The sequence below is a fragment of the Lagenorhynchus albirostris genome, chromosome 21, assembly GCF_949774975.1.
Source record: "Lagenorhynchus albirostris chromosome 21, mLagAlb1.1, whole genome shotgun sequence".
Lineage (NCBI taxonomy): Eukaryota > Metazoa > Chordata > Mammalia > Artiodactyla > Delphinidae > Lagenorhynchus > Lagenorhynchus albirostris.
The window spans coordinates 24,824,800-24,847,564 of record NC_083115.1 but is presented as its reverse complement, the minus strand read 5'-3'; the positions used below and the strand labels follow the sequence as shown (position 1 = coordinate 24,847,564).

At 48.3% G+C, this 22,765-nt stretch overlaps 1 protein-coding gene across 1 annotated transcript in view; it reads right to left on the bottom strand.

Annotated features, from left to right (window-relative positions):
* The window catches only part of MYOM2 (myomesin 2), an 81,240-nt gene that overhangs the window by 36,722 nt on the left and 21,753 nt on the right, over positions 1-22,765 (bottom strand). The window contains exons 10-17 of the mRNA XM_060136558.1: positions 21,190-21,351; positions 18,828-18,969; positions 17,525-17,724; positions 16,478-16,531; positions 7,046-7,173; positions 3,443-3,626; positions 2,502-2,676; positions 949-1,070 (exon numbers count right to left, since the gene is read on the bottom strand). Of these exons, the coding sequence (XP_059992541.1) occupies positions 949-1,070; positions 2,502-2,676; positions 3,443-3,626; positions 7,046-7,173; positions 16,478-16,531; positions 17,525-17,724; positions 18,828-18,969; positions 21,190-21,351 (1,167 nt within the window). The remainder of the gene's footprint in view (positions 1-948; positions 1,071-2,501; positions 2,677-3,442; positions 3,627-7,045; positions 7,174-16,477; positions 16,532-17,524; positions 17,725-18,827; positions 18,970-21,189; positions 21,352-22,765) is intronic.

The following is a 22,765-nucleotide window of genomic DNA, read 5'->3' as shown; positions in this document are numbered from 1 at the left end:
TATTGCATAATTAAAACATAAATGATTGGCTTTCATTTAGTAGGAATGACTTGAAGAGGCTAGTGATAATGCTTGAAAGTCCCTCCTGGTAAAAACTGATAGATTATAATGAGCTTAAAATAAGAGTTAATCTTTTACTATACTACCCACCTAAGTGTCATCAGATTTGACATTCCTTAGAAATTCCAGTAATGTTATTCTATCTATTGTTAGATGAGAAATCATAATTTCTGAAGATACTTTTAGATTTAGTTGAAGACAAAAATAAAAAGCAAAACATTTCTCTCAGAAGTGAAAAGATAATACTATGATTCAAAATGTGTCTAAGAGGCGATCGTGGTTCTAAATCTTCCTGAATACTTTTAAGTCATGGGGTCCATTTTATATGAAACAACCAGACCAACATTACACAACACAGAGCTGCACAGATCAAGCTTCCTAGGGCCCATCACTGCAAGTTTGGCCCCGAAGCGTTCTGTGTGGTCAGAATGATAATTTTGAAAGATCACTATTTATGAACAAAGCCACAGAGTTACATAAACATTTGAAATCCTCTGGAATGACGTTAAGTTCCTTGAGCTAAGAATAGCTGAAAAGGCCATCGACGTTCTGTTTTGAACGCACCGATTTTGAAAAGAGACGGTCACACCCTACAGCATACATTGTAATGGGGGCACGTGCGCTTGGAAACCAGTGTGACCCCTGATAATATTTTCTCTTTTCAATTTGCATTTTACTAGCATATTATCCTTTCTCCCTCTCACACTGGCATTTCCAAGCCAATTGGTGAGAGGTTTCCACAGAACTGCATGTTCTCTGTTCAACAATTTACATCCACTTTTCCCCTCCGGTAATATTCTAAACGGCATCATAAAGGTCTGTTCGTGCAGAAATGAAAACGTAGTGGAGAACCGAAAGCTGGTACAGAGTCGCCCATGAATTACTTACTGAGGGCGGCCTGGACTCTTATGACGTCAGACTCCTGAGAATTCTCACTCGTCCCGACAGCATTAACGGCTTTAACTCGGAAGATGTACTGCTCGCCGGTGGTTAGGCCGTGCACCACAAACCTGACAAAAACACGAATCGGGGGCGTGAATACAAGGCTCAACCCTTTTTCTTCCTACAATAGACACAGAGAGCATCTTGAACACGCCACGAACATCCGTCACTGGGACTGAAAAGAAGTTTACTTCTTCGAGTGCCTCACGGATGCATATTAATTCCAATCAACACGCCACGTCCAAACGTAAGCCAGCAACAGCCAACGACTCTGGGGCTGAAGGGAGCTGGACTCGGGGGGCGGCGGGGGCACCAGCTGCTGCCCGCGGGGGGCGCAGGAAGCAAAGCCCTGGAAATCCTGAGTGACCTCACTCAGTGCCAAGGCTCCCCCTTCATTTCCAAGCCCTCTGGTTTTGTCTGCATCGAAGCTCTATTCTAAAGTAGGGTTCCTCTCCTTTCCTAAAAGAACTCACGTCTGTAAAACTTAAGGAGAAGGAGTGACACCACACTGGCTAAGATTTGGCTTGGAGACCTAACAGATTTTATGTCCTCAGTCAAGTTACCTAACCCCGGAAAGACTTTGTTTTCCCATCTGTGAAAGAGGATCATAGTACCTACTTCTCAGCACAGCCACCTCGCACACGGCAAGTACTCAGTAAACGTGAGCAATAGTTATTTATCTTCAAGTCTGCAAACATGTATCAGGCATTCACGAAATTCCTGCACTAGCATATTTGAGGTGTTTTGTTCTGGGAGCTCTTCCTGCGCTCGCTGGCGTGGACTGTGCATAACATCTAACTTTAGCATCAGTTGTGTCTCTTCTTTTCCAGCCACAGCTTTTTCCAATTTATTGGTCTTTAAAGAGTGAAGAGGGAAGGGTGTCAGAGACGTAACGGATAACCCGTCCGCAGTGGAGGATCTGACAGCTATTTTCCTAAGCGCGTCCTGCGGGAACCCTAACACACCCAGGCCTTCCCTGCAGGCCGTGAGACGGGAGCAAGTCCGTGTCGGCAGGAGAGATGCTCGGCCCCACTGCAGGCAGAGCCGCCGTCGCCCCTGCACTGGAGCCTCTCTCCACCCCCTCCCCGGCTTTGTGCAATTGGTGGCCAGAGGGAGGGCCTGTCAGCTTTGTGAACAAAGCAATTTTAAAAGTTCAAAACATCAATACAGAGAAATAAAACACCCTTCCCGTCCCGGTCGCTACTTTAACTCTCCTGTTCAGGGTACGTCTTAAACGCTGAGTACGTCAGAGGAGATGCTCTGGGGCTTTTCTTCATCGACAGACAAAGCACTTCAGCCACGGGGCAGAACTAGCTCCCCAGCTTCCAGCTCTGCAGCCCCCATGTGTGGGTGAGGAACCCGGCCCGTGGTGTGGACGTCACAGGTGTTCCTGCCGTGGCACCTGAACCCGAAGGCCCAGTGGGTCCCGGGGGGGTGTGCTTCCCACGTTTTCTCGGGGGCGAGGATGTCAGGTGGAGGGGGACCTGAGCAGGCAGCACCTGTTGTAGCCGACGGGCTTGTGGTTACAGGGCTCCCAGACGGTGGACCCGGCCACGCAGCAGTCCACGTAGTAGCCAAGCAGGTCCTCCTTGTGCTTCGGCTGGTCCCACTGCACCACCACTGACGTCCTTGTGTTCCGGGAGGCGACGACGCGGCCGGGGGCTGAGGGGACCACTGTGCAGGGGGGACAGGGACACAGGCTCAGCGGCACGGGAGTCTGGGGGCACGCCAGAGACCCACAGGCCCTCCCGTCCGCAGAGCTTGGGGCTTTAGATGAGATTTGGACAAGGAAGACGGTGCAGGGCAAGGGGGCACCCAGGAGGTTCCGGGCAGTCCCTGTGCTCTCTGTCCCCAAGTCGCTCCCTTCCAAAGAAAGAGATTCCCATCACAGAATCTCCTGCCCCTGCCGCCCCTGCAGACCCATCCACAAAACTCCCCCAGTGACACACGCGCTTTACTACCCAGGAAGGAACTATGTGGGGATATAAAATTAGCCATTTAAAAAAAAAATAGGACACAATTCTATCAGATTCAAGGGACTCTGCAAGGGACTCAGAAGCAAACCATGGATTTCTCCCCTCGCACAATTCAGAATTTCTCTAATCTGTATCTGACATCTTCTGCGAGGGAACTTCAAGCCATATGGGCAAGAAACCCTGATGCATTTAGGGTTGGGTTTTTTTTTTTTTTTAAGTGGCCATTGCCTAAAAATATTGCTAATCCATTGATTGGTTTCATAAAAAGAAGATGGAACTTTGGAGAAATGTTGACCAAAACAAGGCAGAGAGATCTTCATCTCTTGTAAAACGGAATTTTAAGGCAATCTGAATTTTAAATCACGTGCGACACTAACGTCTTTATCAATGCAGGTGCTGGTTGTCCGACACGGGGGACGTTGTTCGGGGCCCATCCTACAGTTTGGTCCCTCGCGCTAACTCACCGATGGTGTCCTGGGCCTGAATGGGGGCGGTGATTTCCGACGGGTCGCTCAGGCCATGCTTATTTGCTGACAACACTCGGAACACGTATGGTTTCCCCTCGGTGAGATCGAAGACAGCGTATCGGGGGGACCTCACGGCCGTCTGTGCGTTGACCCGCTGCCAGCTTCCGCTCCCGACCACGGACTGCAAAGACAGGGGCCTCGATGGAGACATGTTCCCCAGACCCGCGTCGGGGGAGGGGATGCTCCGCTCTGGCCCTCAGTTACACCGCGGGGGACCCACAGCCCACGGCACCTCCGGGGCCATCAATACCTCTGTTCTGAATTTTAGGAAAAGGAAGCCAATTTGGAGAAGGAGGTGAGAAACTACCCAAAGTTGGAAATGTTACCAGAGAACATTTTTACGTGAAAGCCAATAACCTATGGAAGTCTTCAGGGAATCAATACATAGGTCGTAGTTTTAGTAAAGACAGGATGAACTCTAAACAATTAGAGATAATTGAGGAGCAGACGTGTAAAATTCCATCATAACTGCTCGCATTCCAGTTTAAACCTTTTGCTCTTTCTCAGCTATTATAGTAATAACAAAGGGACAGCAACCTAAATGACCAGCAGTAGGGTGGGTACATTATGATACAAAATGACACATATACACTAAATGTAGCCGTTTAAATTACTGTATAAAGATCTTTACTCAGAGGAGAGGAATTGTATCATTTTGTTAAATGTAATACAGGATGCCAGTTGTACGTATGATATATCAAGATATAAAAACCGATGGAGAAAAAGACTAAATATGTCCCACATGTTAATAATGACTATTTTGCGTGATCAAATTATCGGTGATTTTCATTTTGTTCTATGTAACATATACGTGTTTTCCAAATTTTCTATGCTGCGTGTTTAAGTTTTATCATTGGCAATTACTTTTAAAACTGGGATTACATGTCTAATTTAGTTTTTTCCTATAGAGATAAGCCCCCTTTGTGAAAGGAATCCTGAGGTAGTAAGAGTTGGGTGTACACTGACCCCACTAAGGCTGCCAGAAAGGACTGGGAAAGCATTTCGAACAACCCAGGCTTCTAGAAATTAGATCCCTGTTTAGAGAAGTCTTCTCTCATTTCAGCAAAAGTGAAGTGGCTTTCTTGGACTGACGCAGGCGTCCACAGTCAGAGGCCCCCTTGGGCCCGAGTATGTTCGCCATCTGGAGAGCAGGGGGAGGGGCAGCAGGGGAGCCCTGGGCACACTCAGCTGGGCCGATGGGAGAAAAGGACCCTGGGGCTGAAGGAGGCAAGACAGGGAGGGAGTGGGGAAAACACTGTTTGGGTCTTACAGCCAAGCTTCTAGAAAAGCTAGTGCCCATCTTCTAAGCAGGGCTGGAGGAAGTTCTTGGGGTTCTGCACCCCAAGAACCACAGGGCACCACTCCCTTCACCGCAGCCAAACTCTCAGCACATGAGCCCAACATGGACAAGACAGGCCGTGCACCTTGGGCTGTGGCCACACGTGGGCCTTCCAAGCAGAGCTCACTCGGGGGAAGACGCGTGCTTCAAACTGTGCTCAGATGCCAAGCTATTAACCAGAGCGCCGCCGTTCCTAGCATCTTGTGCCTGGTCGTGACATAAAGTGGAAATACAGGACTAGACAGAGGACGCTGACTCATCCCTGTGTTTCCTTTTAGGCCTGACAGGAACTAAGGCCCCCAAAGACCACCTTGGACGCGTTGGGGCAGGACCGTCCTCCGTGAGCAACAGAGAGAGGTGGGTGCCTCGCCCGGCCAGCTCACTGGGGAGTAGCCCAGTCCAGCTCCCTCCCGGGCTCCCTGCTGCCCCTCCCTCCCGGAGTCCCTGGACACCACGGCTCCCCTCAGGCTGTCCTGGAAGCTTCCTCTCCCTGATCACACACCCTGTATTGCTGCTCACCACCCGTGGCAGCGGGTAGGGAATGCAAGGGTGCCCTCGGTGAGGCAGGCCTCTTTTTTTTTTTTTTTTTTTTTTTTTTGCGGTACGTGGGTCTCTCACTGCTGTGGCCTCTCCCGTTGCGGAGCACAGGCTCCGGACGCGCAGGCCCAGCGGCCATGGCTCATGGGCCCAGCCACTCCGCAGCATGTGGGATCTTCCCGGACCGGGGCACGAACCCGCGTCCCCTGCATCGGCAGGCGGACTCTCAACCACTGCGCCACCAGGGAAGCCCGAGGCAGGCCTCTTTTTAAAAGTGGGTTTGCTAGTGGGGGGTGAAATAGGGGAAGGGGAGTCAGAGGTACAGACCCCCAGTCCTGTAGTAAATAAGTCGAGGGATATAACGTACAGCAGAAGAAAGATGGTCAATAACACTGTAATTACCTTGTATGGGGACAGATGGTGACTAAACTTGTGGTGACCACCTCATAGTGTATGCAAATGTCAAATCACTACATACTACACCCGAGACCAACATAATACTGTACATCAACCATGTTTCAATAAAAAATAATTTAAAATTTTAAAAGATTTTTAAATGCGTTTGCTGAAACTTGGTCTTTCCGGCACTGGGTAGGTGAGTAGGAAAATGTCTCTGAAGAGGGCCTGAGAAAGCGCCTTTCCTCCTGGGAGGGCTGACCACTAGATTTTCATGATGCAAAACAACAAGTTAGCACCCAGCAGCAAGAAGTTAACACTTGACTCTGCCCACAGGTAAGCCTTGCAGATAAGTAGAGAAAGCTGAGGGTCATTATACCGTCTGGAGCCTGAAAACCGTTCATTTCCATTCTGCCTTCCTTCACCTTGTTGTATTACACATTACTACTGTATGAGACATATATGCTCACATTAAGAGTTATAGACTTTATGTGTATATTACACGTATTGGATTGCCTAGTACATTGTAATATAAATTTAGTATCACAAAACCACAGTTACAGGATTCGTATGGTTATACAGGTTTTTCAACAATGGTCCACAGCCCAATCACAGGCCAGCGATCTGAATGACTGTGTCACAACCTGCATTTTTAGTGCAATTGGATCTCAAAGCAGGAGAGAGAACACATGGCACGGAGTAAGGATACTGTGTTTGAAATTTAGTTGGTGATGTACATTCATTGTGTGTGTGTGTGTGTGTGTGTGTGTGTGTCTGCAACACACAAACTATTTCTTCCTACGCGTCCAGATCTAAAAAGTCTGCAAACCAATGATTCTGTGTAACCCTTCGCCATCTGAAGTGTGAATTCCTCAACACGATCGCCACCAAGTGGCCACTCAGCTTATGAGCAAACTGAGAGCAGGGACTGCTGTCCCCCTGCCCACATCCGGAATCCTCAGAACTTGGGAGCCTAGAATGTTCCAGCAGGAAGAAAGCTGGCGGCCGCCTCAGTGCGAGGCCCTCGTGTACAGCGGGGAGCCGGGAGCCTGACTGGCCCCCGCGGAGGGTGGCACAGCCTGAGCGGGACCTGCTCCTCGGATGCCACGCCCCTCACAGAACCCCTCAGGCATTCACAGCTCAGCCAGTGTCTGCAGCTTCACGTTAAATAACTGATCTGAGAGCTGCCCATCCTTAAAACACACGACACAGCACCACGGGAAAGCCTACAGAGATCTGCTGCTTCAGGAAACCCACCCGGGGTGTACCTTCTCAATGAAATACATCAGCGGCTCCTTGCCACGGGGGGCAGGTGGGTCCCAGCTGAGGACGACATATGTCCTGCTGATTTCTGAGGCGTGGACGTTGGTGGGAGGTCCTGGAACCTGAACATCACCTGGAGGAGGAATCAACACCGTGAGCGCTGACAGGAGCCGGGTCCGCCCGCTTGCCGCAGCCCATCTTGGGAGCACGACCCTCGGCTACTTTCCAGGCATTCAAGGCCTCACGGATCAGTGTCGGCTTTTGCTTCATTTCTATTCTGGGAAAGCGAGCAAACTGCAAGGACTATTTTTCCAGAGCCAAAGTATAATGAACTGGTAAAGATCGTCCAATTACTTCTGTTTCCAATATAAGCCAATTCATAAGAAAGGAATCTAACCCAAAATTCATCCAGAATTTCAGCTGGAAGTGGGAGAGGAATTCACCCAGAAGAAACAGGGCATTTAACCAGAAATGCAGCTCTGACTGTATGGGGGATTTGTGCAGAGAAGATACCAGCAATGGTGTTCTGCAGCAGGGAAGCCTTCCAAGATGGGGGTCGTACTTTCTCTAAGGGCCCTCTCTGGTTGTTTTCCTTTCATTATGCCCTTAAAGCATGGAAACAATATAGCGACTTCCAAAGCACATGGCTTCCCTTCCTGGGTAGATCCGTTCCACATCCACAAGCATCGCATCTATGTCTATATACTTAAAATTCCAGCATGATACCAATTAGCAAGTAACTATAATAGAACAGCCGCATCAAAGAAGCCCACTGCGTCTCTTCTGACACACGTCTCTTTTTAATAAAATACTAGGTGGGACTTCCCTGGTGACGCAGTGGTTGAGAGTCCGCCTGCCGATGCAGGGGACACGGGTTCGTGCCCCGGTCCGGGAAGATCCCACGTGCCTCGGAGCGGCTGGGCCCGTGAGCCATGGCCGCTGAGCCTGCGCGTCCGGAGCCTGTGCTCCACAGCGGGAGAGGCCACAACAGTGAGAGGCCCGCGTACCGCAAAAAAAAAAAAAAAAAAAAAAAAAAAAAATGCTAGGTGTCAGGCGTGTTATGTTTGGATGTGAGAACTTTTCATGAGGGGTGGAGGTTTTCCAGACGCACAGTCCCAGTCATTGCGATACAAAATATTATGAGCTTCCAATTAGATTAGCACAAGATTAAGATGGTTCAAAACGTCCCCAGGACACCTGGGAGCCCTGCTGAAGATCCAATGGTTCCCTCTGGACTGCACTGCCGGGGAGGAATTTAACAGCCGTGTGGAAACGGCCCAAACAAGCCTGGGTTTCATTTCGTAAGAGTCCTGTTACCGCGCTCATCACATTTGACAGGCAACAGGGGCGCAGAGGCACAGCCGTGGGCTTACCCGGGAGCATCTGGCAAATGGGTTGGGTTTCAAACAAGGAGCGAGAGAATGTCCAGAAAGGTGCCAAGTGTGCCGGGCAGAGCAGGGCCCCGCCACACCCTACACGCCTTCTCTGGATCCACCTGCCGTGTCCACACCTAAAGAGACCCAGGGAGAGGCCCTAAAGAGAGAAGACACAGATCACCCACCCTTGGGTGGCGCAGACAAGCTTCCAAACTGAGTGGCGGTGCACCTCAGAGGTACTAGATGACACAGGACAAACCAAGGGGGCAGACGGGAAATGACGCACATGATAAAGCAGTGTGGGCGTGGGAACACACCAGTGCAGCATCGCCTTTCCTGCACGTTCAGATCTGAATGCCTCGCTGTGTTTAGACCTGGAAAATGGAATAAGGAGCACTTTATCTGAGGCCAAGACAAGAAGGAAGAATCCGGCTTTTGTCAGCAGGGACTCCCCGATCCGGGAGGAGGCTTGGGTTATGCGGACTCTCCGCCCCACCCGGGGCCATGCACTAATGAGCCTTGGAGATCTGCAGATGACCCCAGCCCCGGACAGAACAAGAGGACATGCAAACTGGCCCCGGGAGCCAAGGGGAGGACCAAGGAAGTAAACTGATGTCTGTTACCGACACTCCTACCGCTGAGAGGGTCCTCAGAGAGAGAAACAGCAAATGGAGGCAAAACAAAAAGAGTGACCACGGCCATGTGCCTTCCGGGGTGTGCTGACCACAGCACTGCTGGGGGCGGGTCCTGCGCTTGCCTCTGCCTCCGGGTCACGAGCCTCCGGGTCTGGAGGCTCCGCGTCTGGAGCCTCCGGGTCTGGAGCCCTGTTCTAACGAGCCACGTCAACACCGGATGAAGGTGGACATATGAGATGGAAACACAGCTCAGAAACGAGCTCAGGAAAACACAGTGCTTTCCCAAGATCACACAGCTAGTGGGCGGCTCTGCAGGGGTCCAAGCCTAGGCCTTCGAATCCCAAACCCAGCTTTTCGTTCTATTGACCACAGCCTCCAGAACCTGCCCCAGAGACTCGCCTCTAAGTCAGTGAAACGTAAAGTTTGTTCGGAATTGTTAGAACGCCCAAGAGGACAGAATTCAAGAGAATGAACAACTGTAAATGAGTTTGCGGCATTCAGAGCAAAGGATGAATTCAATGCGTTAGCTACAAATGAGCTTATCCAAAACAGTGCAGTAAATGCTTGGATATATAATAGTAGAACAAAAACCATCTCATTATATCTGCGAGAGCCTATTCGGGCCTTTCCAAGAATGAGGTGTCTACTTTTCCATCGAGCAACTCAAGAGAGATAGGAAGATTTGCATGATATTAAAAGGAGAGCATGGATATTAATTTAAATGTTTGTAGGAAGACACCAACCAAGAGTAAAATGATTAGAAAAGATCAAAAGAGGGACCTTCAAGATGGCGGAAGAGTAAGACCCGGAGATCACCTTCCTCCCCACAAATACATCAGAAATACATCTACATGTAGAACAACTCCTACAGAACACCTACTGAACGTTGGCAGAAGACCTCAGACCTCCCAAAAGGCAAGAAACTCCCCACGTACCTGGGTAGGGCAAAAAAAAAGAATAAACAGAGACAAAAGAATAGGGACGGGACCTGCACCAGTGGGAGGGAGCTGTGAAGGAGGAAAGGTTTCCACACACTAGGAGCCCCTTGGCGGGCAGAGACTGCGGGTGGCGGAGGGCGGGAGCTTCGGAACCACGGAGGAGAGCACAGCCACAGGGGTACGGAGGGCAAAGCGGAGAGATTCCCGCACAGAGGATCGGTGCCGACCGGCACTCACCAGCCCGAGAGCCTTGTCTGCTCACCTGCCAGGGCGGGCGGGGCTGGGAGCCGAGGCTCGGGCTTCGGTCGGAGCGCAGGGACAGGACTGGGGTTGGCGGCGTGAACACAGCCTGCAGGGGGTTAGTGCGCCATGGCTAGCTGGGAGGGAGTCCGGGGAAAAGTCTGGACCTGCCGAAGAGGCAAGAGACTTTTTCTTCCCTCTTTGTTTCCTGGTGCGCGAGGAGAGGGGATTAAGAGTGCTGCCTAAATGAGCTCCAGAGACGGGCGCGAGCCGCGGCTATCAGCGCGGACCCCAGAGACGGGCATGAGACGCTAGGCTGCTGCTGCCGCCACCAAGAAGCCTGTGTGTGAGCACAGGTCACTCTCCACACCCCCTTCCGGGGAGCCTGTGCAGCCCGCCACTGCCAGGGTCCCGGGATCCAGGGACAACTTCCCCGGGAGAATGCACGGCACGCCTCAGGCTGGCGCAACGTCACGCCGGCCTCTGCCACCGCAGGCCCGCCCCGCACTCCGTGCCCCTCCCTCCGCCCCGGCCTGAGTGAGCCGGAGACCCCGAATCAGCGGCTCCTTTAACCCCTTCCTGTCTGAGCGAAGAACAGACGCCCTCAGGTGACCTACACGCAGAGGCGGGGCCAAATCCAAAGCTGAGCCCCGGGAGCTGTGAGAACAAAGAAGAGAAAGGGAAATCTCTCCCAGCAGCCTCAGGAGCAGCGGATTAAAGCTCCACAATCAACTTGATGTACCTGCATCTGTGGAATACCTGAAGAGACAACCAATCATCCCAAATTGAGGAGGTGGACTTTGGGAGCAACTGTAGACTTGGGGTTTGCTTTTTGCATCTAATTTGTTTCTGGTTTTATGCTTATCTTAGTTTACTATTTAGAGCTTATTATCATTGGTAGATTTGTTTATTGATTTGGTTGCTCTCTTCCTTTTTTTTGATTTATATATACATTTTTTTCCTTTTTTTCTCTTTTTGTGAGTGTGTATGTGTATGCTTCTTTGTGTGATTTTGTCTGTATAGCTTTGCTTTTACCATTTGTCCTAGGGTTATATCTGTCCGTTTGTGTGTGTGTGTGTGTGTGTGTGTGTGTGTGTCTGTGTGTGTCTGTGTGTGTCTTTTTTTAGTATAGTTTTTCAAGCTCGTTATCATTGGTGGATTTGTTTTTTGGTTTAGTTGCTGTCTTCTTTCTTTTTTTAATTACTTTTTTAATTTTAATAATTTTTTAAAATTTTAATAACTTTATTTCGTTCTGTTTCTTTTCTTCCCTCCCTCCCTCCCTCCTTTCCTTCCTTCCTTCCTTCCTTCCTTCTTTCTTTCTCTCTTTCTCTCTTTCCTACAGGGTCTTGGTGCTCTGGCCTGGTGTCAGGCCTGAGCCTCTGAGGTGGGAGAGCTGAGTTTAGGACATTTGACCAGCAGAGACCTCCTGGCCCCAAGTAATAGCAATCGGCTACAGCTCTCCCAGACATCTCTGTCTCAACACTAAGACCCAGCTCCACCCAATGGCCAGCAAACTCCAGTGCTGGATGCCCCATGCCAAACAACTAGTAAGACAGGAACACAACCCCACTCATTAGCGGAGAGGCTGCCTAAAATCATACTAACTTTAAAGACACCCCAAAACACACCACTGGACGGGGCCCTGTCCACCAGAAAGACAAGATCCAGCCTTATCCACCAGAACACAGGCACCAGTCCCCTCCACCAGGAAGCCTACACAAGCCACTGAACCAACCTCACCCACTGGGGACAGACACCAAAAACAACAGGAACTACGAACCTGCAGCCTGCAAAAAGGAGACCCCAAACACAGTAAGTTAAACAAAATGAGAAGACAGAGAAACACACAGCAGATGAAGGAGCAAGGTAAAAACCCACCAGACCAAACAAATGAAGAGGAAATAGGCAAACTACCTGAAAAAGAATTCAGAATAATGATAGTAAAGATGATACAAAATCTTGGAAATAGAATGGAGAAAATACAAGAAATGTTTAACAAGGACCTAGAAGAACTAAAGAGCAAACAAACGATGATGAACAACACAATAAATGAAATTAAAAATTCTCTAGAAGGAATCAATAGCAGAATAACTGATGCAGAAGAATGGATAAGTGGCCTGGAAGATAAAATAGTGGAAATAACTACCACAGAGCAGAATAAAGAAAAAGGAATGAAAAGAAATGAGGACAGTCTCAGAGACCTCTGGGACTACATTAAACGCACCAATACTCGAATTATAGAGGTCCCAGAAGAAGAGAAAAAGAAAGGGTCTGAGAAAATATTTGAAGAGATTATAGTTGAAAACTTCCCTAACATGGGAAAGGAAATAGTCAAGTCCAGGAAGCGCTGAGAGTCCCATACAGGATAAATCCAAGGAGAAACACACCAAGACACATATTAATCAAGCTATCAAAAATTAAATACAAAGAAAAAATATTAAAAGCAGGAAGGGAAGAGCAACAAATAACATACAAGGGGGGCTTCCCTGGTGGTGCAGTGGTTGAGAATCTGCCTGCCAATGCAGGGGACATGGACTCAAAATCAAAAACATTGATTTCTCTTGCATTCCTATATACTAATGATGAAAAATCTGAAAGAGAAATTAAGGAAACGCTCCCATTTACCATTGCAACAAAAAGAATAAAATACCTAGGAATAAACCTACCTAAGGAGACAAAAGACCTGTATGCAGAAAATTATAAGACACTGATGAAAGAAATTAAAGATGATACAAACAGATGGAGAGATATACCATGTTCTTGGATGGGAAGAATCAACATTGTGAAAATGACTATACTACCCAAAGCAATCTACAGATTCAGTGCAATCCTTACCAAACTACCCCTGAAATTTTTCACAGAACTAGAAAAAAAATTTCACAATTTGTATGGAAACACAAAAGAGGCCGAAGAGCCAAAGCAATCTTGAGAATAAAAAATGGAGCTGGAGGAATCAGGCTCCCTGACTTCAGACTATACTACAAAGCTACAGTGATCAAGACAGTATGGTTCTGGCACAAAAACAGAAATATACATCAGTGGAACAGGATAGAAAGCCCAGAGATAAACCCACGCACATATGGTCACCTTATCTTTGATAAAGGAGGCAAGAAATACACAATGGAGAAAAGACAGCCTCTTCAATAAGTGGTGCTGGGAAAACTGGACAGCCTCATGTAAAAGAATGAAATTAGAACACTTCCTAACACCATACACAAAAATAAACTCAAAATGGATTAAAGACCTAAATGTAAGTCCAGACATTATAAAACTCTTAGAGGAAAACATAGGCAGAACACTCTATGACATAAATCACAGCAAGATCCTTTTTGACCCACCTCCTAGAGAAGCGGATATAAAAACAAAAATAAACAAATGGAAGCTAATGAAACTTAAAAGCTTTTGCACCGCAAAGGAAACCATAAACAAGACAAAAAGACAACCCTCAGAACGGGAGAAAATATTTGCAAACGAAGCAACTGACAAAGGATTAATTTCCAAAATATACAAGCAGCTCATGCAGCTCAATATCAGAAAAACAAACAACTCAATCCAAAAATGGGCAGAAGACCTAAATAGACATTTCTCCAAAGAAGATATACAGATTGCCAACAAACACACGAAAGGATGCTCAACATCACTAATCGTTAGAGAAATGCAAATCAAAACTTCAGTGAGGTATCACCTCACACTGGTCAGAATGGCCATCATCAAAAAATCTACAAACAGGGCTTCCCTGGTGGCGCAGTGGTTGGGAGTCCGCCTGCCAATGCAGGGGACGCGGGTTCGTGCCCCAGTCCGGGAGGATCCCACGTGCCGTGGAGTGGCTGGGCCCGTGAGCCATGGCCGCTGGGCCTGCGCATCTGGAGCCTGTGCTCCACAACAGGAGAGGCCACAGCAGTGAGAGGCCCACATACAGAAAAAAAAAAAAAATCTACAAACAATAAATGCTGGAGAGGGTGTGGAGAAAAGGCAATCCTCTTGCACTGTTGGTGGGAATGTAAATTGATACAGACACTATGGAGAACAGTATGGAGGTTCCTTAAAAAACTAAAAACAGAACCACCATATGACCCTGTAATCCCATTACTGGGCATATACCCTGAGAAAACCATAATTCAAAAAGAGTCATGTACCACAATGTTCACTGCAGGACTGTTTACAATAGCCAGGACATGGATGCAACCTAAGTGTCCATCAACAGATGAATAGATAAAGAAGACGTGGCACATATATACAATGGAATATTACTCAGCCATAAAAAGAAAAAAATTGAGTTATTTGTAGTGAGGTGGATGGACCTAAAGTCTGTCATACAGAGTGAAGTAAGTCAGAAAGAGAAAGACAAATACCATATGCTAACACATATATATGGAATCTAAAAAAAAAAAAAAAACATGGTTCTGAAGAATCTAGGGCAGGACAGGAATAAAGACGCAGACGTAGAGAATGGACTCGAGGACACAGGAAAGGGGAAGGGTAAGCTGGGAAGAAGTGAGAGAGTGGCATTGACATATATATACACTACCAAATATAAAATAGATAGCTAGTGGGAAGCAGCCGCATAGCAGAGGGAGATCAGCTGGGTGCTTTGTGACCACCTAGAGGGGTGGGATAAGGAGGGTGGGAGGGAGACGCAAGAGGGAGGGGATATGGAGATATATGTACAGGTATAGCTGAGTCACTGTGTTATAAAGCAGATACTAACACAACAATGCAAAGCAATTATACTCCAATAAAGATGTTAAAAAAAAAAAAAGAAGCCATTGCTAGGAGGGAAAAACAAGTATCGTATATTAACGCATATATGTTGAACCTAGAAAAATGGTACAGATGAACCGGTTTTGCAGGGCAGAAATTGAGACACAGATGTAGAGAACAAACGTATGGACACCAAGGGGGGAAAGTGGGGGGGGGGTTGGTATGATGAATTGGGAGATTGGGATTGACATATATACACTAATATGTATAACATGGATAACTAATAAGAACCTGCTGTATAAAAAAATAAATAAAATAAAATTCAAAAATTCCCCCCAAAATACGTATTTTATACAGGCTGGTCTCCTGCAGCAAACATCTCTTCCAATATAACTAGGCCATTTTTTACTCACTCAAACATCTGTGTTTTCATCAGCTGTTTAGGAGGTCATAACATTCACCTTTCCTAAATTGTTTTCTTTTGTTACTTACTTGTTGGGCATCTTTCCCAGTTTCTGAGTTTTTCTGGAAGCAGAGGTTTTAACTAAGACTTTATTTTATTTTTTAACTTTTTATTGGAGTACAGTTGCTTTACAATGTTGTGTTAGTTTCTACTGTACAGCAAAGTGAATCAGCTATAAGTATACATATATCCCCCCTTTTTTGGATTTCCTTCCCATTTAGGTCACCACAGAGCACTCAGTAGAGTTCCCTGTGCTATACAGTAGGTTCTCACTAGTTATCTATTTAATACATAATATCAATAGTGTATATATGTTAGTCCCAATTTCCCAATTCATCCCCCACCCTTCCCCCTTGGTATCCATACGTTTGTTCTCTATGTCTGTGTTTCTATTTCTGCTTTGTAAATAAGATCTTCTATACCAGTTTTTTCAGATTCCACATATATGCGTTAATATACGATATTTGTTTTTCTCTTTCTGACTTACTAATTTTTAAGTTTTCACTCACTGTCCTCTGTGAACTGTAGTTACAATTCCAATTAAAATCTTTGGATTCCTGGTTAATGATGCTAGATTCTCCTTCTCAGTAAATTTATCTTCCCAGATATCTAAGGACTATTAAGAAGTGTGCACAAAATCCAATAGAAAAAAGGAAATGCAAACTTTCAAACCACAGGGACATTATTTGATAGGAAAACTAGTCCCTTTTAGTCAAAATGTTAGAAATAAAATTTTTGCTTAAAAAAATAATAAAATAAAATACTGTTCAGTCGTGGAGTCTGGGAGAAAGGACCCCAGCCTCGGCCAGGACTCAAGTCTCAGGTTGGGTCTGGTTACTCCTCTGTAGGTCCCCGAGGATGCCTGAGAGACCCCACATGAAGCCATGAAGCCAGGACTCCACTGACCTCCACTCTCACTTTCATTCTCACCCTCTTCCCTGCTGACTTTTTAAATTCCATAGACCTTAAGCTTGACCCACAGTTTTTATTTTTACATGTGAAGAGTGTACCCACCACTCTCTAATTACAACCCTAAATCCCTAGGGTATAAGCAGCTGAAAGGAAATGGTAACGAGTTCCTTACCTTCAAGGTCCTCCTGATAGATTACGATTTCTTTATCTCCCTCCCAGTGGACTGCTGCGGAGAGAAAGGTCAGTGCTGAATTTGACGTCCAGAAAGCGCTGGATTCCCAGAATCACCTTTTTTTTTTTTTTTTTTTTTGCGATACACGGGCCTCTCACTGCTGTGGCCTCTCCCGTTGCGGAGCACAGGCTCCGGATGCGCAGGCTCAGCGGCCATGGCTCACGGGCCCAGCCGCTCCGCGGCATGTGGGATCTTCCCGGACCGGGGCACAAACCCGTGTCCCCTGCATCGGCAGGCGGACTCTCAACCACTGTGCCACCAGGGAAGCCCCCAGAATCACCTTTGCATTACGATGACAGCATTCGCACTACTCTGAGGTCCTCAGAGTTGATGTTTTGGAAGTGGTCTCAAAGAGATCCAGTGCTTCTTGGCTCTTTGTACTGGATTCAAAAGGCCACGCAGGGGGCTTCCCTGGTGGCGCAGTGGTTGAGAGTCTGCCTGCCGATGAGGGGGACGCGGGTTCGTGCCCAGTCCGGGAAGATCCCACATGCCGCGGAGCGGCTGGGCCCGTGAGCCATGGCCCCTGAGCCTGTGCTGCGCGTCCGGAGCCTGTGCTCCGAAGGCCACGCAGGTAAGGAAAATGCAGTGACCCACTTAAAACCATAATTAAGGGCCCAATCCCGTTAAGGAATCTGGGTCATGTGAAATTAAAATTCAGAAAGTGGGGGGCTTGGCTTCACCGCCTTCTGAGCCTCATCATGTGTTGAAATTACAACATCAGTGGACTAAGAAAAGTCTAATTCTGAACCAATTTAACTGGATTTCAGTGAAGAGCCTTAGGAAGATGAAGCACCTTCGTTTCAAGGTGTAAATGTCAGCCTGGCATCCCCACCCCTAACGTGACCTTGACGGCCATCGGAGCCCATGAGGCACAGCTGTGCTGTGCTCAGCTCTGAAGATGTTCTCGAGGCTCAGATACAAGATGGGGGGAAAAGAGAAAGAACAAATCACACAGAACTGCTGGAACTTGAAGTCTGCGCGCCCTACCGTGTAACGGTTTGAGGTCAAGGGGGTCGAGGGCAGCCACAGCCTCAGAGACTCTGGAAGGCCGGCTGATCCCTGCATTGTTGACAGCCCGCACGCGGAAGATGTAGGACCTTCCTTCAAAAAGTCCGGTTACGGGGTATTTACAGATCTTCACGGGGCGGTCATTGCACTGAACCCAACTGTCAGTTCCCACTTCACATCTTCACATAAAAAATAAGAGTAGAGAATAACAACTATATCAGTCTAGTAAGTATATAGAGCTGTATACATACATTACGCGCATATATTATATATATATATATATATATATCTCACAGTTATAACAGGAGAACATCTCCCACTGGTAAAATGAATGCTGTCGAAATATTGATTTACACAAATAGTAGTATAAATAAACTTTAAAAGACAGAGCTGTCTAGGAAACGTAGTATATACACATATCGTCCCTGAGTCTTTCTAACTTACAGCTGAAGCTCAATTCTCCCCTTCAAAAACATTTAGGCAAAATCTCCTCCAAAGGTTATTTCAGATCTATCCCTGACGGTTCTCTTTCAATTTAGACCATAGAATCTCTGGGTGCCCCTAAGCTCCCTGGCACGTCTGCTGCCTAGGCCCAGGAAATCAACGGTCCTTCACCCGGTGTCCCAAAGATGCATCTTTCTCCCCCGGGACACAAAGTGAGTCCTCGCTGCGAGGCTGGCTCACCGTCTACTCCAATCACGTTAAGATGTTTCTTTCTAGAACGCTTGTCATGAGGAATTTGGAAGTCTTTAGGAAATATTAAGTCCTGACCAGAAATCTGAAAATGTAGAAAAGATTGACCTCCATTTTTCCCAGGTTGAGAAATGTCAATACAGAAACTGCATGTCAAATTCCTGCTGGCATCCTCAGCCCGACGTCACCATGCCCAGGCCCTCGTCCTCGGAGGGAGGAACAGGGCTGAGCACAGACCTGCCGGGCGGAGCCCCATCCTAGCCCCAGGCTGGACCCTCAGCGGAGCCTGCAGGCTGGGCTCAGAGCAAGCCTGGAGAGGCAGGGTGGGATTTGATACTGGTGCCAGTTAGGCAAACTGAGCCTCAGCCAGCACACATGGAATCGGTGTGGGTACACGAGGCCCTGCCTGGCAGGTGATACTTTCCAATTACCCAGCCAGGAGTGACTAATAACCAAATAGTGAAGTTACCTATATCCCATCAAGAACGGCATCACAAACTTGAGATCAGAGAAATACCTACACACCTCGTCCTGGGTAATACTCCTTTGAGGAACGTTTCCATCCCCAGAGGAATCAGTGGACACTCACCGATCAACAAAATAGCCGATGACCGGGCTCTCCTTGGTCGTGTTGGGTGGCTTCCAAGTTACGATGACATAATCCCGGTTTACATCATGGCACTGCAGGTCCATGGGCGCGCCAGGGGCCCCCACGACCAGGGGGTCAGCGTCTGGGGTGGGAGAGGAGAGGGGAGTCACGTGATCAGGGTCCTGGGTGCGGGGGGGACAGCTGAGGCCAGCTGACAACTTCTTCAAACTCAGTGAGCTATCTGCTTGCTCTCCTCCCCTGCCTAGTCCTCACGCCCTTGATAGATTGGTGACGAGAGACATACATGTACTGATGAGTCTTTAAACTCGAAACACTCTGTCCTCTATGACACACTCAGTCTGTGATTTTCCGTAAACGAATCCAAGTTGAAGTTCACCTTCTGCTGATGGCATGTCATCACATAATGTCATGTCGTCCAAAACCGACCGATGTAATGATAATACAATGAGGCCTTTTGAACACCTGAGAGATAGTACCTTAGACACTTGTGTGTTTCAGAGTCCTCCGAAGGTCTGAGGACTTAGATTTTTTTTCCTGCAAGTCGTGAGCACGCTTTGGGTCCGTACCCATGCATCCCTTCCACAGCCAATTATGGTCACAGTGCAATTACGTTTGTTTTCAACTGTTAATTACGGCGGCCCTGAAGGCCAACAGAGCTATTTAGAAAGTTAATACACTGCACATTTAATTTCCTCATGTAAAATGTGTATTTCTTCAGGACCTAGGGCAGTTGGACCTTCTTAGCAGTGTAAGCACTGTACACTTTCTTGTTCCCATCTCCTCAGCATATTAAAAGCTAAGGATTTCTTCACACCAAGTCAAATATTGTCTCTCATATTCAAAGTCCTCAGAAAGTTGTCAGAACACTTAAACTCCCCATACGTGCATTATTTTCCTCCTGCTGGCTGCACAAGCGAGGCAATGTCAGCTACTGCTTTTACTGTGCTTTCGTGGGGCAAAACGCCTTGCTAGAAGGCACGCACGGAGAATGGAAGGCACATTTTAACGCCAACCAAATAAAAATGGTAAAACTTTGTGGACGTGTCTAAAACCCCAGGGATCTAACGGAAATGGTTTGGAAAAAATAATATACTGACAGTGTCATTCCAGGCACATATAACCTGGAGCCCGAGGTGGGCATACAGGTGCAGGAGACACGGAGAACAGGGCAGGTAAGGCAGGGGTGGGGAATGGGGGGCAGAGTGGCCAGGGCCGCGGGGAGAGGAAGAGGGGCGTCCCGGTCAGGAAAGCAGCCGCCGGCCACCCAGAAGAGACTGGTGTCCCGGGGAGGGGCCGGCCAGGCCTCAGCCAGGAGGGGCCTCTATGCCCGAGACCGCTGCACGAGCCAGGGCCGCTGCAGGGTGAGGGCTCGGCTGGGGGGCACTCACTGCCCCGCACACAGGGCCGGGGCTTTGCAGGGGGCCAGCTCCTGCTTCCCAGAGAAGTGCCCAGGCCTCTGCGCGCTACACCTTCCCTGGAGAAAGAGAGAGTATTTTCTTCCAAAACTGCTGTGAGAACTTTAGATTATATATACATATGTGAATATGTATGTGTGTGTGTACATACACATATACACACCTGTATGTATGTATACACATATATATATATTATATATAATTTTATCCATTTTATATATCCCTTAAATAAAAGTATATATATGTGACATATACGTCTACACATGTATGAATATGTACACCCACAAGCCTATATATGATAGGCATTTATAGATAATACATAAATATCTATGTTATACATATCCATAAAGATATATACACGTATATATATAACATCGACCACTGTGCCTGGGATATCACGAGCTTTGTTTTCCTTTCCATGAGTGGGATGGACAGGCTCTCGTGGGCTGCTGGGAGGATGAAACATGACAACACGCGTGTCTCCTGGTATAAACACCCCGGAGGTGTGGCCCCCGTGGTTACTGTCTTAAACACACATGTGACTGAAGTCAGTGGTCATGACAGTGTCAGTCCTTCCTGCCACGGCCCTGGCCCTGTCACAAGGCCTAAGCAGGGGAAGAGGGGAGGGAGGCCCAGGCGGCCCGGGAACGGGCCCTTCCACTCCAGACCCCACTCCCCGCGTGGATTTCCTCCAGAATCAGCAGTTCGGGGCTGTTCACTCCAAGGAGTCATCCTACGAATTCCAGCAATTTATCAGCCACAGGGACACAAAGCTCCGCCTCTGCTCCATCCCCAGTGACACCTGCTTATGTCGCGGACATAATCGGGACGCGCCCAGGAAACACCTCCCGGCGGTCAGGCCATCTCCGGGGAGCAGCCTTGGGCTCCGTCTGGGCCCCGTCCCACCCCACCCGTAGCCTGCGCACCTCGGACAAACAGGTAGGCGCTGTGGTCGCTGACCCCTCCCCTGGACACGATCCTCAGGGTGTAGAGACCCTCGTCGTCCTTGTTGAGGTGGCTGAAGGACAGCAAGGCCTGGCCGTCCCCAAAGAACATCTTTATCCACTTGGACTCCTTCAGCAGCACGTCTGGAAGACGATCAAGGGAGATGGGTTTCAGGGACACGCAGGGACCCGGGGCACACGCGGAGGACAGAGGTCCCCGCCAGCCTGACCCGGAGCACAAACACACACGTGGGGCTGGGGGGACCGGGACACGCGGGACAGGACAGAGGTCAGCACGCAGAGTGTGAAAGGCGGGACTCGTCTGCAAGGGGCCCTGCTGCGGCTTCGAAACGCACTTCACCCAGACGCTGACACCGGGAAGTCCCCCACCAGCGTTCCTTAGAAATTAATAATACAGTGCCAACAAACCAGTCAGAAGGCGACGAAACCAAAGAGGCAAATTTCGGGAGAAGAAACAAGGGAAGTGACGAAAAATACTCAACACTGGATATCAAGGAGACACAAAATAAAATCATGAGAAATTATTGTTCACCTACTGATTTGCCAACATCCGTAGCTGGAAAGTGCAGAGAGGACAGCCTGTCAGGTGCAGCCTTGAACCTGCCTGTTCCATTGGAATCGGCCAAGACTATGAAACTGCGGGTCCCCAGAATCCCGGGCACTTCCCAGTCACGGGAACACCTTCTAAGATCCATGCCAACATCCTCTGGGAATGTTAGGAGAACGCTCCTCGAACCCCTTTCATTTCCAGAAAGGGTAACTTAGAATCTTAGAACTTAACTCTTAAAGTAGAATTGCAAAGGGGAAATTAATCTCCTTTGCCACCACAAAGAGGCTCTCTCCCTTCCTCTCTCCCTCCCGGACCATGAAGATCAGACACAACTATCCTATTCCAACCGAAGAGCACAAGCCCAGTGCCCTCGGATCCCAGCAGCGGACTCCCGGGGGTTGCAAGGTCACAGGCATCTCCTCTGCACCTGGGACGCGTACCTGTTCCTCTCCTCTGCGCTTGGGCCCAGGGGTCCCCCTCCCCCTCTGCCAGCTCAGAGCCCTTCTCATCTGTCAACGGCCTATTTTTTCTTTCCATAAAGCTCTCCATCGTCACCGCAAACCTGCTTTCTTGGCTAACTTTAACAGTGCGCGGGGCCAGTGCCATGCGTTTGGCAAAATATCACAGCCTGTTCTGGGACACTCCTTACACTTCACAGAGGCTCTGCTTTACCATTTTGTGTATTTTCCCCAACTGGATTATAAACACCTTATGGCAGGAATGGCGTGTGACTCTTTGTGCTGTTCTGCATTGGGTTAGGCCCTGAAAAAACACAGGCAGGATGTTCTGTGACTGAATCCATAGGGAGCGAGCTCCCTTAGAAGCAGCAGCCCGAGATGAAGCTTCCTTCCACAGTCTACCCACACACGCCACACACACACACGTCACACACACGTCACACACACCACACACACACACCACACACCACATACACACATGCCACACACACCACACACACACCACACACACTACACACACACCACACAC